General features: G+C 39.2%; 1 protein-coding gene across 1 annotated transcript in view; it reads left to right on the top strand.

Annotated features, from left to right (window-relative positions):
- LOC107595569 (spermatid perinuclear RNA-binding protein-like) overlaps positions 1-17,497 on the top strand; it is a 69,895-nt gene that overhangs the window by 34,280 nt on the left and 18,118 nt on the right. Inside the window, exons 3-7 of the mRNA XM_016286003.1 lie at positions 7,988-8,232; positions 8,353-8,542; positions 10,919-11,063; positions 16,817-16,908; positions 17,332-17,427. Coding sequence (XP_016141489.1) covers positions 7,988-8,232; positions 8,353-8,542; positions 10,919-11,063; positions 16,817-16,908; positions 17,332-17,427 — 768 coding nt within the window. The remainder of the gene's footprint in view (positions 1-7,987; positions 8,233-8,352; positions 8,543-10,918; positions 11,064-16,816; positions 16,909-17,331; positions 17,428-17,497) is intronic.

Here is a 17,497-nt window from a genome sequence, read left to right as displayed (position 1 = left end):
CAAAGACTAAAGTCTCAAATCCAAAGAGATATTCTTTATAAAAGTTAAGAGTCAACCATGCCTACCTAAAACGGCTCGTTCTAACATGCCCCCACATGTCTACATCCCGATGTGGGAAGATTTGCATAACACCACCCAAATGTTCACGCAAAGAAAGAAGGCGGCGTAACTTTTATTCTCGCTGTAGTATTGTTGTTTCCACCGCCTCCATGTCGTGAAGGCACTGTGTTTCGTTGTGAAAGCGAAACTACTTTGTTTGGCCTTCCAAAAGAGGACAATATCTGCTTCGTCATGCCTGGAGCTGATCCGTGCTGGTCGCTGAGGAAATACACCAACTTCGCGCTGTGGATCGCCACATCGGCTTTCACCGTGGACGGAGTCCAGCCCAGGGTCGTCACATGTAGTTGGCGCAAGCCCGCCGGACGCTCCTTCGTCGAATCCGCCGGCCGCGCCGTTCTAAAGCCCGCCCGCCTCTGCTCACTCAAGCCGGCCTCCACATACTCTAGTCCGCTGCTCACTCTAGGCCTCCGGCCTCCACTCACTCAAGGCCGCGCGGTGTTTGACAATGTTTCGTTGTGAAAGCGAAACTACTTTGTTTGGCCTTCCAAAAGAGGACACGACTAGAAATTAGTGGTTAAGTTGTATTTACAACACTCTTTCAGAACTGTTTAATCCAAATGTTCAGATGTGTGCAGCACATTTTATGGAGGACTGTTTCCTGATCCTGGTAGAGTAGACTACAATGCCAATACAATGTTTTTTTATATTTAAAGGATTTGCCACTGACGATTCAAACGCTTTTTTTCAAAAAACGTTTTTTTGGGCAGTGTAGAGTAGCACTTGTTGTTTGTCATTTCTCCGATCACAAATGCAGACATGGTTTTATGTTTAACGCGGCGCGATGCAACGCAACGTGTAAAAAGACAGTAGAAGTCATTATAATCCATAATTTTGTCGCCACTGGATGCAACAAATGCCTCGTTTATAATGGGTTTTCATGTTTTTGTTTCGTCACTCCAGTATGGTAAGGGGCGTATAATTTCTGTCACACGCTTGAGGTATTCGGCCAATCACAACGCACTGGATAGCTGGCCAATCACAGCACACCTCGCTTTTCAGACCGATGAGCTTTGTAAAAATCAACGCGTTTCAGAAAGGCGGGGCATAGAGGAGAAACAATAATGTACAGTATGTGGAAAATAATGTGTTTTTTTTTCGTTGTTGGTTGAATCCCTTTAAATAGTAGCATTATTACAAAATTTGTTTCGGTCATTAAAAATAATGATTCGGTTATGATATTGCGAGTTGTTTATCATAGCAGCGCAATGTGTTTTATGAGGTAGCTGGAAAATACCCAACATCATTATCTGTGTGTACCTCACACATACTAAGCGTTTCAATCCTTATCCATCCTTTCCCTCGGTCTCTGGTGTGATTAAGATGCAGTCTCTCTGCTCCTCCTTAGCTATTTTACACTTTTACACTTCCCAGTATGTTTTACGGCGGCCATTAGGAGCGCCTCATAAACCCTGCGCACTGCCTGTTAAATACTGGCCCGGTGCCATCGAGAGGCCACTGTCACTGCTGTTAACGCACACACACAGATATGCATCTTTATATCACAGCCACTCGCTGCTGCAGATGCCGAAAGAGCCCCGTACCCTGATTCACGATCGCCCAGGCTGCCTTTAATGTTCTCAAACATGCGTAGTTTGTCTCACTCTGCATCACACTAATTGATCAACTGTGCTAAAGAGTTGATCAATTAGTGCTTCGCACTCGACAAACAAGCCTAGCTGTCTGGTAGAAGTCACCAGTGTAAAACTGTCACTGGGTGATCTCCGATTGAATCTTGTTTTTCCTTTCTTGCTAGTTAAACTACAGCTGCCGTTCAGAAGATGGATGCACGGTGTGGTTTTTAGGTCTATATTGTGTGAAAGGTCACACCCCCCGGGGACTGCAGCGCTGCTGATATAGCTTTGATATGCTATTGAGCATGTCTGCTGTCGAATAGAGAAATACTACAGGAAGAGCGACGGAATGAAAATGACAGCATTAGGGAATGGATCTGGTACTGAAAAGAGCTGATATCAAGGAGATTCAGGCCTGTGAAGGATGATGCATGAAGTGATAGGAAGTTTTGATTGGTAGTACACGCCTACCTTTTTGAATCTGTCGTAGAGGTTTTCTGTATTTTGCTGCATGCATGCAGGAAAGAGAATACAGAGACTAGCTCTCAATGCACAAAATGAACAATTTTCTTTTCTTGGTTTTACATAGTCTTTTCAGTTACTTTTGGTCATATGAAAAATGTGCTTAAAAATGGTAGCAGTAAAACAGCTTTAAACTGTTTTTATTGCACAATTCTATTTTTTTTTTATTGTAATTGTCTTTAAATTGATTGTTGAAGACAAGTGTCCGCATGCTGCAACCCTCTGAGTTACTGCATCTCTAAAGTCATCCTGTTTAAACGCCATTGATTTCATTCGTTTAAAATTTTTATGCGTCTTAACCGTTTATGAAACTATCCTGTGTTTGCATTATCGCTGTAATTAGCGTTCACATGCACTGTAATTGGGAGCAAATCATGTCAAGAAAGCTTAATCGCAGTAAAGTGATGTTGATGAATTGTAGGAGACAGCAGAAGCAGCTGTTTAGTAGCTGTTCTCTGGTGTAGAGGTCTACATGGGTCCAAAAATCCGACCCGGACCCGTCTATTATTTTGAAAGTTGGACCCGGGCCCGTGCAGAACCGAGAAATGTCAAAAATTTACTACCCGGAACCGACGCGGGCCGTCAATTATTTGAAAGATGAACCTGAACCCGGCCGGGAAGACACAGACCCGACTGGACCTGATCGGCACATATTCCACAGCAAATTGCTATTAACAAGTCGATAAACAAATTGCGAAAATTTTACTTTTTGTCTTGCCTAATGTAAGAAGCCTTCTCCCTTGTACCTGACTGTGATGCACACAATCCTCCTTGCCAAGAAAGTTCCATCCGTGTTATTCCTCTCTTGCCAATTGAAATGCGTAATCCACTCATTATTCCAGTTTCAAAAGTCCACTTGCTGTCACAGTGATGGATGACAAATGCGACTTTGCAGTTTTGCATTTTTTGTATCTCGAGTCAACTTGCATAATAATTTAGACTGTTTGCCCATTTGGATTATAATAACGATTGCTCATCCAGTGCCATGGCTGCTGACGTTAGCTTTACTTATTTGCTATCATCTCTGTGCTCTCTGAGCCGAGTGTGAGCAAAAATTTTAGATATAACAACAAGATGGTTCATTCATAATATTATTAAAAAAATAATCAATAATAACTCACATCACTCATGAAGGTATCCATTATCACCGTGCATAATGGCCGGGTGTTCTCCGAGTCTGATCGACTCGGGTATTACACACAATGTTAAACAGACCCGGGACCCGAAGTAGTAGATTGGGACCCAACCTGGACCCGGCTGACCATTTAAAATATAGCCCCGAACCCGTACGGATCCCGGGTCGGTTCCTCCTTGTAGACCTCTCCTCTGGTGCACCAGTGTTTGGTTGAACCTGTGACCTCTGATGTCAACAACAAAATGTATAGAGAACATCCTGTTTCAAAAGTTAACTAAAACTAAAACCATAAAAAATGTCATTATTTGAAATAAATTCAACTTTAATATAAATATTAAAAAAGCAATATAAAGAAACTAATTGCTAACTTGCCAAGGCAACATTTCTCATTTTTGTTTAGTTTAGACTGAAGAAATAACTAAAACTAAATAAGCTAAAACATAATAAATCTATATACACATTAAAACAATTATAATAAACTACATGAAAATGAGAAATGTTGCCTTGGAAACTATCTGAAATAAAATAAGTTAAAGTTTTTTAATATTATATTTTATTTCAGTTAACTTTTGTCAAAAAACAAAAATATTTTTTACCCACAATCCTATTTCAGTTTTTCTTTTTTAATAAATCTGCAAAAATGTCAACAATTCTGTGTTTTTCTGTCAATATAGGGTGCTGTGTGTACATTAATGAGGAAAAAAAATGAACTTAAATGATTTTAGCAAATGGCTGCAATATAACAAAGAGTGAAAAATGTAAGGGGGTCTGAATACTTTCCGTACCCACTGTATATATACATACATACATACATACACACACACATATATATATATATATATGTGTATGTATATATATATGTACACACACATTCAAAAGTTTGGAGTCGGTAAGTTTTTTTGGAAAGAAGTCTCAAATGTTCAGGCTGCATTAATTTAATGAAAATAAAAAAAACACTTAAACCAGTAATATTGAGAGATATTATTACAATTTAAAATAACTGTTTTCTATTGTAATACATTTGAAATGTAATTTATTCCTGTCATGAAAGCTGAATTTTCAGTATCATTACTCCAGTCTTCAGTGTCACATGATCCTTCAGAAATCATTCTAATATGCTGATTTGCTGCTCAAGAAACATTTCTCATATTGTCAATGTTGAAAACGTTTGTGCTGCTTCATATTTTTGTGGAATTCTTTAAATATTTAAATAATTTTGTGGAAATATAAATATTTTGTAACATTAGAAATGTCTTTGCTGTCACTTTTGATTGTGGTAATTAAAAAAAACTGACCTCAAACATTTGAACCATAGTTTAACTTTTTTATTATTATTATTCCATTTCTGACAGTCATTTCTTCCAAATTTCAAATGAAATATTTTATTTTCTGTGTGTAAATGACATTTTGAACATTTATGGAAGGGAATTGCTAACTCTTTTTTTTTTTGTTAAAGATAATTTCACGGCTAATATTTGATGTATCCTTAATGCAACAATCAATACTCACTTTATGACAGCTTGATAACTCATTAAAAATATTTGATTCACAAGTGATTTTTGCCATTAAATTTGCCATATATTGAATGTCAAAACATTCATGGAGACTTGTGTCGTCTTGCACAAGTTATTTATTTGTTTGTTTCTTTGTATTATTACATAACTATGCAACCGTTGTAAGTTGATACGCACTTGATAAATTGTGTAAAAATTATACAAATATTCACAAATAAATAGTGAAATGCTTTTTGTTTGTTTCAACTCCGTTTAGATTGTTATCATTAAAAAAAAATGTATGACTGTTCATAATTCAAGATTCAAAGACTGAGTTCAAGACAAGGACAAAAATAAGTGAATGATTGTAAAAAGTTTACAAAACTTTTAATGCGACCTTCATATACATTGGTTAATTACATAAATTGTGTGCAAGTACTGTATTTATTGCATCTACAACTACACAAAGTTATGTATTGTTTCTTACTACACTGAATAAAGCTAAAGGCTTGAATACACTACATGACTTTTAAAAAGCATCATACACTTACCAACTTTGTAAAAGTCACAGAGGAAAAACTGGCAATCATACACATACGACTGACGTGACGTGACATGACATGTGGCCAAGTATAGTGACCCATACTCAGAATTAGTGCTCTGCATTTAACCCATCCAAAGTGCACACACACCGTGAACACACACCTGGAGCAGTGGGCAGCCATTTTTTGCTGCGGTGCCCAGGGAGCAGTTGGGGGTTCGGTGCCTTGCTCAAGGGTACCTCAGTCGTGGTATTGAAGGTGGGAGAGAGCGCTGTACACCCCACCTACAATTCCTGGTGGTACGAGACTCGAACCCTCAACCTTTGGGTTACGAGTCCGACTCTCTAACCATTAGGCCACGACTTCCCACACTGTAGCTTGCACACTGAGAATCACACACTGCCAGTATATTAGAGGGTTAGTTCACCCAAAAATGAAAATAAGTCCATAAATTACTCGCCCTCAAGTCATCCTAGGTGTACATGACTTTCTTCTTTCAGACGAATCCAGTCGGAGTTACATAAAAAATTGTCTTTGATCTTTCAAGCTGTTTAATGCCACTCAGCGTTTAATGATTGCACGCATCAGTCCAAAAGAAGTTAAATAAAAAGCGCCCATCCATAAAAAAAGTGTCTCACACGGCTCCAGGGGGTGAACAAAGGACTCCTGTAGCGAATCGATGCGTTTTTGTAAGAAAAATATCCATATTCAAAACGTAATAATCACTTTAATGTAGCTTGCGCCAACAGTTGTACACGGAAGCAGCTCCGGGCGGATGACGTATGAGGTCAGCATTGCGCATGCGCCGGTGAGTCTCGTGAAAACCAACGTTTGTTAACAGGAGCAAAGGAAGCAAAGTTTCCTTACTTTAGCAAAGTAAGTCTCCTCTTGACATTCTTCTTTACAAATCATCGTTTTGTACTTCTAATTAGTGACCGTTGTTTTGTTTTGATCTCTCCCCTGCGCTTTGTTCACCCCCCAGAGCTGTGTGAGACACTTTTGTTTTTTATATAGATGGGCGCTTTTTATTTAACTTCTTTTGGAAGGATGCATGCAGCACTCGCTGAGTGGCATTAAACAGCTTGAAAAATAAAATACTTTTTAATTGAATTTTTTATATACCTCCGGTATACCGGTTTATTTTTGTTATGATATGAATTTTTTAAATACCGCAGTACGGTATTTAGTATGTCGCTTAAACAACGTTCGGAACGCGACACTGTTTGAAAGGGGTCCCTTTTCACTGTTGCACTGTGGGGAGGGAACAGCTGTATGTGTTACTAAGCGTGAAAGTTCCGAAACTGAAGCTGTAGAACTAATAGAACGTGATGACTCAGAAGAACTCATCCACAATATCCACATTGACCGCCACAAATATCCACCGCCCCCCTGCGGTCTTACTTTCCCGGAGAAGTGTCACCACTCTCTGCATCTGTTCTGTGCAGTGAGCGGCAGAGAAGCACCGCATTCAGTTGGCCGCACCGCAGCCGACTCGTCAATAAATGAGTACAAAACAGCGTTTCCTAGCACCTGTCGCTTACTAATTGTTTGGAATTATAAATATGAGCATAGTTCGTCTGTTAATATCACATGCACTTTTTTTATTATTTTTTTTATTTGTTACTCAGACGCAGGCAGTGCGCTGCATGAGACAAAAAAGTAATATAGCCAAAGCTACCGTATAGCCGCTCTTTAGTGTAGATGCATGTTGATTTTATCAAACGATGCCGCGATTATAAATGAGTGACTCCTGGTTAACATGTATTAAAAGGGGTCGTGTTTAGTCACTATTTAGTGTGGTATGCATGAAAAAAAAAATACCGTCATGTACCGTGAAACCGGTTTAATTTTGAAAAAGACCGTGATATAAATTTTTGGTCATACCGCCCAGCACTACTCCGACTGGATTCGTCTGAAAGAAGAAAGTCATATACACCTAGGATGACTTGAGGGTGAGTAATTTATGGGCTAATTTTCATTTTTGGATGAACTAACCCTTTAAAGTTGTTCCGATCATAGATATATTTACGTAGATTCCTCATTAGCAACTGTTTCTATGGGCTGCTTTATGTAAGCCGTCTGCCATATTGTAACGGTCAACTTGACGTCATTCACCATAGTAATCACTGAATATTCAAAAGATGCCACAATCCTGCACAGAACGGCTCAATGGCTCTGTGAGAACCTACAGTATGGTGAATGACGTCAAGTTGACCTTTCCAAGATAGCAGCCGCATCTACGTGCCTGGAGCCGTCGAATGGGGAATCTATACATATCTATGGTTCCGATCAAAAAAAACTCGAGCAGAAATGTGAGCACTGTTGCTAGGAGACGCAAGACAAATGAAAACAATGTGTGTTCTAAAATCAGCTGAAAATATCAGACATGATTGATATCCTCTGACTGGATGGAATCAAAGTCTGAAGCTAAAAAATCAGAGTCTGTGACTATCATACACTACGCGATTTTCTATGAAATCTGTCAACTCAAATCTGCAGACTGGCTCGGACTTTCAACAACTAGCGTCAAGTTCTCCAGACAGTAAATCGGGGCAAAAATCGTGTGGTGTATTCCAGCCTTAATGTGTCTTTTCTCTCTGTCAGAGGTCCATTCGGTCGTTCGGGAATGATGACCGTCACGTCATGGCCAAGCACTCCACCATCTACCCTTCCTCTGAGGCCCTGGAGGCGGTGCAGAGCCTCGTCTCCACTGTAGAGCGCACCCTGAAACACGTGTCTGATTGGATGGATCAAACTCAAGCCAGCCAGTCAAATCAATCAAATTCAGCCAGCACACAGGAGGAGGAGACGGAGGCCAGCGTGGACGAATCGCCAGAAGGCAGCACAAAGTGGGTGCATGCTGGGAAAGCAGACAGATTTCTGCAAAGAAGTTGTTTGTTCTTGATTTATTGGATCTAGATATTGCATGTCATTAATTCAGATCATATTCATATTTTGTGTTGTCTCAGCGAGGACAGCAGCTGTAGTAGCACTCCCAGTGAAGGACGGGTGTTGTGTGGAGTGATGAGGATCGGTCTGGTGGCCAAAGGCCTCCTGATTAAAGATGACATGGATCTGGAGCTGGTGCTCATGTGCCGAGAGAAACCCACCGAGACTCTGCTGTGCACCGTCTGTGACAACCTCCCTCAGCAGATCGAGGTAACGGCACACACTGAAACCACACAACCTCCTGTACTGCTGGAGATTTGATCTGCCGTGGCTAAATATACACCTAAAAGACACCTTCTTTTTATTGTTTGCATTTAATCTGTTGAAAGACTGCACTGCGGTACACTGCAGCAGGTTTTCCCTGAAGAGCAAGAGACGCTTGCTTGCCATTGACCAGTGTTTATCTGGATTTAATCTGTTGCTTGCTAACAGTGAAGCATATTTTATATTAATGCACTTGTTAAAATATGCCTGTGAAAGTGATTACCTAACGAATCTTGCAATACTGTTGCAATTTTTCCTGAAACGAGCTCAACGGCTTCTGAAATTTCCATTATTTGCAATATGAATTGGCACCATTGCAACATCTGTTACTGATTTCTTGCCCCTTTCATGTGGAAAAATATTGTTTTTACCAATATTACATGATCAGAACAAGAGTATTTTGATGTAACTTTTACAAGGTCATAAGTGAGTCTATCACACTAGTCTCAGTTTAACATGTATAAAGTGTTGTGAATGTATTTTGTGATACTGAATATTTGAATGCATTTTACACTGCTATAGTTATGAACTCAATGGTGGTGCAGTGTTTTGAGAGAAATTAAACATTGCAGATTTCTATACAGAAAAAATTGCAACATCCAAAACAGACCTGCTCTATTTATATTCATCATGTGTAATTAATATAAACCTGCCAGCAACCAGCTTCCCTAATTAGACACTTAGGACAGGCCGGGGGAACGGGCTAATCAGTGGCGACCCAGTCTGAGCCTCCCAACCACACACACACACACACACACACACACACACACACACACACACACACACACACACACACACAACAGACACCAGATACAAATCCCATTAAAGTAGACTGTACTGCCAGCAGGTCAAGTCTCCGTATAAAGGAACTGTTCTTAATGGAAACGGCAGTTGACTACTTTCCCTTTCTCTACTTGCTTCCTCTTTCTCTCAGTCAGAGCCGTTACTTCAGCGATTGAGTGATAGACGTGCATATTTCCTGTCTTAGCTCTGTGCTCTAGCTTATGAGTGTATGGAGGAAATGTGCTCTGTATAGCGGTCTGGCCACACACACGGGTCACTGCAGTGGGGGATGTAATTGATCTCTGGTTTACATGAAAAAAGCAGGCGGATTGAGAATGTGCGGCTGGAATTAATTGAATGGATTAGAGAGGCGCCCCCCACATCAGACCGATTTACAGTAAACATTCAAACGAAGCATCTGCGCTGTCTAGGTCCCACCTTATAATCTGGATTGTAAATGCATTGTGACCAGCTGTGGCCATGTGATGCCAAAGACAGTTTGTCCAGTTTGCTTTAAAGTAAAAAGTGTGAAAAAAAGTGTTCTGCATTTTGAACTCTATGAACTCTACTGTATGACATTTGATGTGCACATTTCTAAGGGCCCCTACATAATCAACATGATCAATCTACCACATGCTTTCTGTCATTTGACTGATAATTTACTCTGATTTTAGCAAGGAAAAGGCCTTTTAGAGTAATTGTAAAAATGTTGGTTCATGAGTATTTTTGCTGTGAAATCTTTACCGATTTTGATCAAATAAATGCAAGAATAAATGTTATATTGTTAGTAACATTTCAGGATGAATATTTACTGGGCTGAAGCAGCTTAGGTTTACTTTACAGGTTAAAAATCCTGTTAAAATGTGAATTTCAAATATGATCATCAGACTTTTGAGGGATGTTTATTTGTTCATCTCTCAATCATCATTGTATTGCATTATGTTTTGAAACTACAGAGCTTTGATAATCAAACTAAGCATTTAAATTGGGAAATGTAGAGTGATAACTTATATTAATATTATATTATATATTAAAATTATATTATATTACATGATTATCATGGCCAAAAGAATTCACAATAATGATATTACTCTTATTAAGATATCTGTATTGGCTGTTTATTAGTGCTTATAAAGCACATATTAATGCCTTAATCTGCATGATCATATTTTTGATCCCTTAACCTGACCCAATACCTAAACTTAACAACTACCTTACTATCTATTAATAAGCAGAAAATTAGAAGTTTGTTCAGGGAAAATTCTCAGTTATTAGTGAATGTGTTTCCTGTTCTTAAGTGTTACCATATTTTCGTATGTGTTGTATTTTGTTTCCAATGTGTTACCAATGTTTACATTTTTTTTTAAATATCATTGTCAACATAGTACATCAAATAATTTCCAAATAAACCAGCAAGAAATTTCATTTTCCCATGATTGGATCCAGATCCAATAGGTCACAACAATACACTACTATAAAACCAAGTATCCTCATTGTATGTTTTTTGACATTTTGACCTTTGACCTCTGACCCCTACAGAAGTTGACAGAGGAGAAGTATGAGGTACAGAGCTCTATTCCCGAGGCAGCCATCTTGGTCTGCACTAAGACAGAACCCAAACTCACACTGAAGGTGACGCTCACCTCCCCGCAGATGACAGACGACGGCGAGACGGAGGAGCAAGGTTTGTGCCTGCATGTGACCAACGTTTCCCCCTTTCATTTGGTAAACAGGAGGTGAGGGAGGGGATGGATGAATGTGTGTGTTAGTGATGGTCCATTAGAAAAAAGAGCTTTCATCTCTTCCTTACTCTGCGTCCAGAACACTCTCTCAGGGCCGCACACACTGCTGGACTCATCTCATAGTCAAAACACACGCAGAACTGATTCAGCAGCAGGTTGAGTGGTCTTCATGCTGCCAGACTCTTGACCCGCGGCGCCACTCACAGGAGGTGCTGAAAAAAAGAGCGGGAGGAGCATAATGCCGAGTTCACTCTGCACGATTTTCAAACTCGTCGATTGCTGTTGTTTTCACACTGCGTGACTATCTGGGGTAGCATTCAGTTGCTGCTGTGTTCACATTGCACGATGGATCAGTGATAGGGGGTTTCACACTGCATGACTTCACAATAGGAAGAACAGCTCCAGATATTTAGCATGCCAAATATTTTGCGGGTGTCGGCGATTCCCTCAGATCGCGTCTTTGATAATTCACACTGCGTGATTGTCACTCGCGTGAACAAGCACCGATTTGCCTCCGATGTCGGGTATTTGTCGGCGATTTCGCAAAACCTGTCCGTGAGTGAAAAATCGGGCTAATATCGTGCAGTGTGAACTCGGCATAAGAGAAATAAAAGACATTATAGCGTGAAACCAAATGTTCAGTCAAGAACAATGTAAGGCGGGATGTTTATTCACTACTTGGGGCAGTAAGAGCAGCCCAGTGCATTTTGGGTATAGTACTGGCAGGGACGCCAGGTGCACATGCTGTTTTCATGCCTTTAATCTGTCAGTTAAAAGAATAGTTTGCTGATAAATGAAAAATCTGTCTTTATTTACTCACCCTTATGTTGTTTCACACCTGCATGGCTTTATTTCTTCTACAAAACACAAAAGAAGCACTTTTTAGTTCATATAATGAAAGTCAATGGGGTCCAAAAGCACACCGAACCCCACTGACTTTTATTGTATGGACAAAAATACACAGACATTTTTCAAAATATCTTCTTTTGTGTCCTCAGAAGAAAGTAAGTCATACAGGTTTGGAATGACATGAGGGTGAATAAATGATGATGCAGAGGCACTTGAGCTCCGAACACGTGAGTGAAGTCAAGATGGAAGTGTGTTATTGGAGTTTTTGGTGCCGTGACCCGCGACTGACTGCTTTGACAGCTGAAGTGGTTGTATCTTTAAAGGACGGTGTCTAGGTTATAACAATTTGAGCTGCAGTTGATGTGAAACGTGCTGTTTCTTTCCCTCACATACACGTACACACTCTCAAGCACATTTGGTCAGGTTGCAACCCTGCGGGACATGCTTGAGTGCTCATCTGTTACAGTGACGGTAGCAAAACTCAGTACTAAAGAGGAAGATAGACTTACCTAGATGTCTTATTACTGAGGCCTTCATGGATTTCCATAAAGTGGTGCAGATTTCTGTAGAATTTAAATACGATAATTTTATTACTAAAGAATGAAGTACACTCCACTGTTTTGAACACTCAGCCATGTTTAAATCCATTACTTGGATTCACTTTGTAAATGTTAACCTAAAATCAGCACAGTAAATAATTCCATCTGGGCTTAACACACGGTCACATTTAGCATTGTTCGTAGCATTGGTGAAATCCAGTCATTTTAACAGGAATTCACACAATTAGGAATTTCGCATGAAGGTGAAAGATTTCCCCACACAGATTTTGTTTCTGGTGTAAGTTGGTCAAGTGGATTGGCCGTGTTGACCATCAAAAAGCAGCTTGGTTTGAAAGTGCATCACTACACTATTGACAATAGACATTGGACCCTGTTTATGGCCGCACCTTTAGTTATTGAGTTAGCTAGCTATACGTATTTTTAATTTTGAACCTAAATCAATTTACTCAACAAGAACTGTTGCTTCAAATAATTAGACTGACTGTAGTAGAAGTTCTTACAGCACCAGTTGTACTTGCGTTTAGTGATACAGGCCAATATTTGGCCATTTTGAAATTCGTTGTCTCGCCTACTGAGCTAATGAAAGAAAAACAGATAAAAATCTGCATTGTTAATGGACAATGGTCCATTTTGAAACATTTCAATGAATTTCAAGTAAATGCTGTGTAAAAAAAAGGTTAAAATTTTCAGCATCACATCGGCCACCCTGCTTTCTATTTATTGATATCAGTATTGGGAAAAAAACTATTTCAGTTGACTACTAATTATTTTTGGTTATGATTTTTCAAAATCAGTGCTGCACAAAATAACTAGAAGCATTTGAATTGCATTAAACGGATATTCCACCCAAAAATGAAAAAAAGTTTTTTGAAACGTCAACTTGATTTCTATGCCTTAAATCATTACTTGCATTATATGAACTCACATACGTGGATTATTTTTCTATGAATCTTTCTTTGTGTTCATCAGAAGAAAGGGTGGAGTATTCCTTTAAAGGGATAGTTCACCCAAAAATGTAAAAAAAAAAAAATTCATCATTTACTCACCCTCAAACTGTATGAGTTTGTTTCTTTTGCTGAACACATAAGAAGATATTTTGAAGAATGTGGGTAACCAAACAGTTCCTAGTCCCAGTTGACGTCCAGAGTATTTTTTTCCATACTATGGACGTCAATGGGGACCAGCAAATGTTTGAGTAAATGATGACAGAATTTTTATTTTTGGGTGAACTTTAAAGCCAATGTGCCTTAATCTTGTTCTCTCGTTTTCACATACACACTCATTTTCTCATGGGTTTGCTCACTCTGCCATCCTCTTTGATGTAGATTGTTAGAAGCAGGGGGAGGAAAATGAAAGAATGTATCCGGGTTGAGGAATCAATACCTGTGGCAGCACACACCTCATCCATCTAGCAGACGTATCAGATGTGGACACTGCCCCTGGAGTGAGGGATGACAGATGACAGGAGGGAGGGAGAGATGGAGCGATGTGTTGTAGATCACGACAGGAGCCCCTCGTATTTTCCCGACCGGGTCAAGGGCCCTGTCCCATTGAGTAACGGCTCAATCTCAGGACCGGCCCGAATGGGCAGTACTCATCAGCTCGCGCTCAGACACACACATGCATAAATGACACAGACATACACGCGCGCACGCACACACACACACACACACACATACACACATAACGATGTAATATTAGAACATGCCTGGGTTGTATTTCACCCCATAAATCTAAAGAAAGAAAGAACATGAAGCTTGTTTTAAAGTCATAAATATTTAACATTATGGCATTATTTCATGACATTTAAGCACATTTTACTCCCAGTTCTTATTACTATAATGCAAAAGAAACATATTCTCATTACTTTAAACCAAAATAATAATAATAATGATAAAAATAATAATGCACAAGTGTCACAATGAAAAAGCTGAATGGTCCTAAAAGTAGATTTTACTTTTTAATAAATTTTTTTTATTTAATTTTTTATTTTTTGTGAAATTCCGTGGGTTCCAGATGTCTATTTAGCAAAACAAGGATTCATTATTTTTTCCGTTGGATTTTATATTTTGCTTATAACTTGTATAAAAATATCTATTAAATAACAAAAAAAGATTAAAAAAAAAAAAAGATTAAATCAAATTAACTAGAGGTCTCAGACTTTTGGACCCCTACTTTGTTTGTGCTGTAGATTTGTGTGATTCGATTAAGAGAGCACTGTAGCATTTGTCTCATTTTGAGTGTGTGTATGTTTGTGTGGTGATAAATGATGGCTTGATGTTGATTTTTGCGGTATGTGTGTGTCATTGATTGGAGGGCAGGCTAAACCTTTATCACTCTGACAGATCTTCCTCTTTATCCATCCTCAGCTCGGCTGCTCTGATTAAAACCCAGAGAGGAATTATGAAAGAGAGTAATGCTTTAGTTATTGTCATATAAGCTCTAAATAACCCCTCATAATTAATACCCCATACACCTGCACACCTTGTCCTGGACTTACACTGCGGCAGCCTTTTCTTTCTTTTATCTGTTTGTTTATCTGCAGAGGAACACAGTGTTATGGGCTCACTGGTACGTAGACGCTCACCTACCGAGCCAATGAAAGAAAAAAAATGATCAAACTAGTTAAAGAATGAACCTTATGTATTGTTTGGGTGGGAGAGATGAAGAAAAATGTTCTGACAACTCACAATGTGAGTGTGTGTCGTGTGCGAGCCATCTCTTCTCTTGTTGTGACTGGTCTATAACAATACCCACTGCATGTCTTCATTATTCCAGTGTCAATCCAAGCACAAACTGGCTCTGATTTGCTGAAGTTGTTAGCGTGTGTCGCTGCTTTTGACGTTAGCGCCTAACCAGACATGCCGCAGGAAATTAGAAAAATCTTTCTCTGCCCGTACTGAAATGCTGTGTGAAGAGATGAAATCACAGGCAATCAGAAAGTATTTGATTTTTATATATACAGATGTTTCTTCAGCTATATTCAGTCTGTGGACTTTTAGAAACTAAACTAAACTCCATTAAAACATCTTTGTCACACTCTCACTAGTTTATTTTGTCTATTAACAATGTCTAACACAGGGTATACACCACTGTTCAAAAGTTTGGGGTCAGTAAGAGTTTTTTTAAGATATTAATACTGTTTTATATTAATATCGTCCGTTTTGACATCTATACTGTTTTGACATTTATAACGTTACAAAAGATTTCCGTTTCAAATAAATGACTGTTCTTTTGAACTTTCTATTTATAAAATAATCCTGAAAAAAGGTATGCTTGTTTCCACAAAAATATGAATTGGCACAACTGTTTTCAACATTCATAATAATAAGAAATGTTTCAAATCCGCATATTAGAATGATTTCTGAAGGATCATGTGAGTATCATGTGTTATTTTAATATATATATAAAAAAATGATTTAAGTTGTAATAATATTTCACAATATTACTATTTTTAAAGTGTTTTTGATCAAATAAATGACATCTTGGTGAGCATAAGAGACTTCTTTCTAATACATATTAAAAACATCTTACTGACCACAAATTTATGTACGGTAGTGTTATTTTTTTTCTTTCTTCCCCTAATCATTTTCTGAACCAACAAATGCCATTTACTCCACATCTCAAATTATGGATTGTCATTTCCAACACAGAAAAAAGTAAAAATACAAAAAAAAATTGATTATTTTTAAATAAAATCTTATAAAATAAAAATAACTCAAATTAATTATATAAAAAATAACACTGGCCGTAAAAGTGGCTGAAATTCTATAATCACCACTACTTCTGTGTTGGAATTTTGGACCAATCAGAGTGTGCTGTGGGCGGAGCTATCCAACATCTAAAAAAAAAAAAATAGAACAAAGTGCCCAAAAATGTATTGTTGCTTGTCACTTTTGTGGCTCATTAGGCCAAAACATTCACTCATGGACTCACATTAATACAGAGGAGGCTGTATTAAGGCGTGCCTGGGTAGGATAGTATGTAACGCCAATTGAACAGCTTGGATCAGCCTTTTTTTGTAGGCTGTGTTTAGAATTTCGTAACTCTTGGCACATGCTAAAACCTTCTGCGAATCCTTCCTCCAGTTTCCAGCCAGCCAAGGAGATGCACTGAGGTTTCATCTCTTTTGGATGCACTGGACCACCTCAGCCAATTGGCATCCTCCTTTCTCCTTCCTGCTGTGCCTTAACAGCCCCCTCCCTCATCACGTGTACGTATATGTGTGAGCGTGCCTGTCTACACGTGTGTGATTTGATTTCCTGTCCCGTTCTTCTCACCGATAGAGAGCGTTGAGTCGAGCGAGCCGGCGGACCTGTTGGATAGACAGAGGTGCCTGGTGGCGTTGGCCTCTCTGCGACATGCCAAATGGTTCCAGGTTGGCGCTCACTTCTTTTCATTGTTATTGTAGCCTTATGACCCAAAACTACATGCCATTTTCCTTGATTTCCTCCAGCTCTCTAAATGCTCGACACCTCATCACAAACATTTACGTATCGTAAGGCTACAAAAGCAATTGTTACACTTTTAGTTTTCTTTTGCCTGTTTTTGTTTGTCCATAACCTGCTTGTTATCATGAAGGATTTGTCTAGTGCTTTCCTGCACCGTATCTTCCCTTCTCCCACCCCACCGACATAAGCGCCGCCCCCTCCTCCATCTTCCACTCAACACGGGCCAGAACCGAACCACAACACACACCTCCACACTCACACACACAGTCAAGATCTACAGATTTAGGGGTTAAAGGTTGGGTTTGATTGTTGCTCTGAGTTCATTGGCTGATTCCCTCTGGTTTCCTCAGGCTAGAGTTAACGGGTTAAAGTCGTGCGTGATTGTCTTACGAATACTGAGAGACATGTGCAATAGAGTCCCGGCGTGGGAACCTCTGAAAGGATGGGTGAGTATCAGACTTCTGATCCCTTCTGATATCATTGCAAATATTGCAGTGAAGATACAGTAAAACTTTA

The sequence above is a fragment of the Sinocyclocheilus grahami genome, unplaced genomic scaffold (genome assembly GCF_001515645.1).
Source record: "Sinocyclocheilus grahami isolate Dianchi unplaced genomic scaffold, SAMN03320097.WGS_v1.1 scaffold204.1, whole genome shotgun sequence".
In the NCBI taxonomy this organism is placed as follows: domain Eukaryota; kingdom Metazoa; phylum Chordata; class Actinopteri; order Cypriniformes; family Cyprinidae; genus Sinocyclocheilus; species Sinocyclocheilus grahami.
This window is presented reverse-complemented; position numbering and strand designations above follow the sequence as displayed.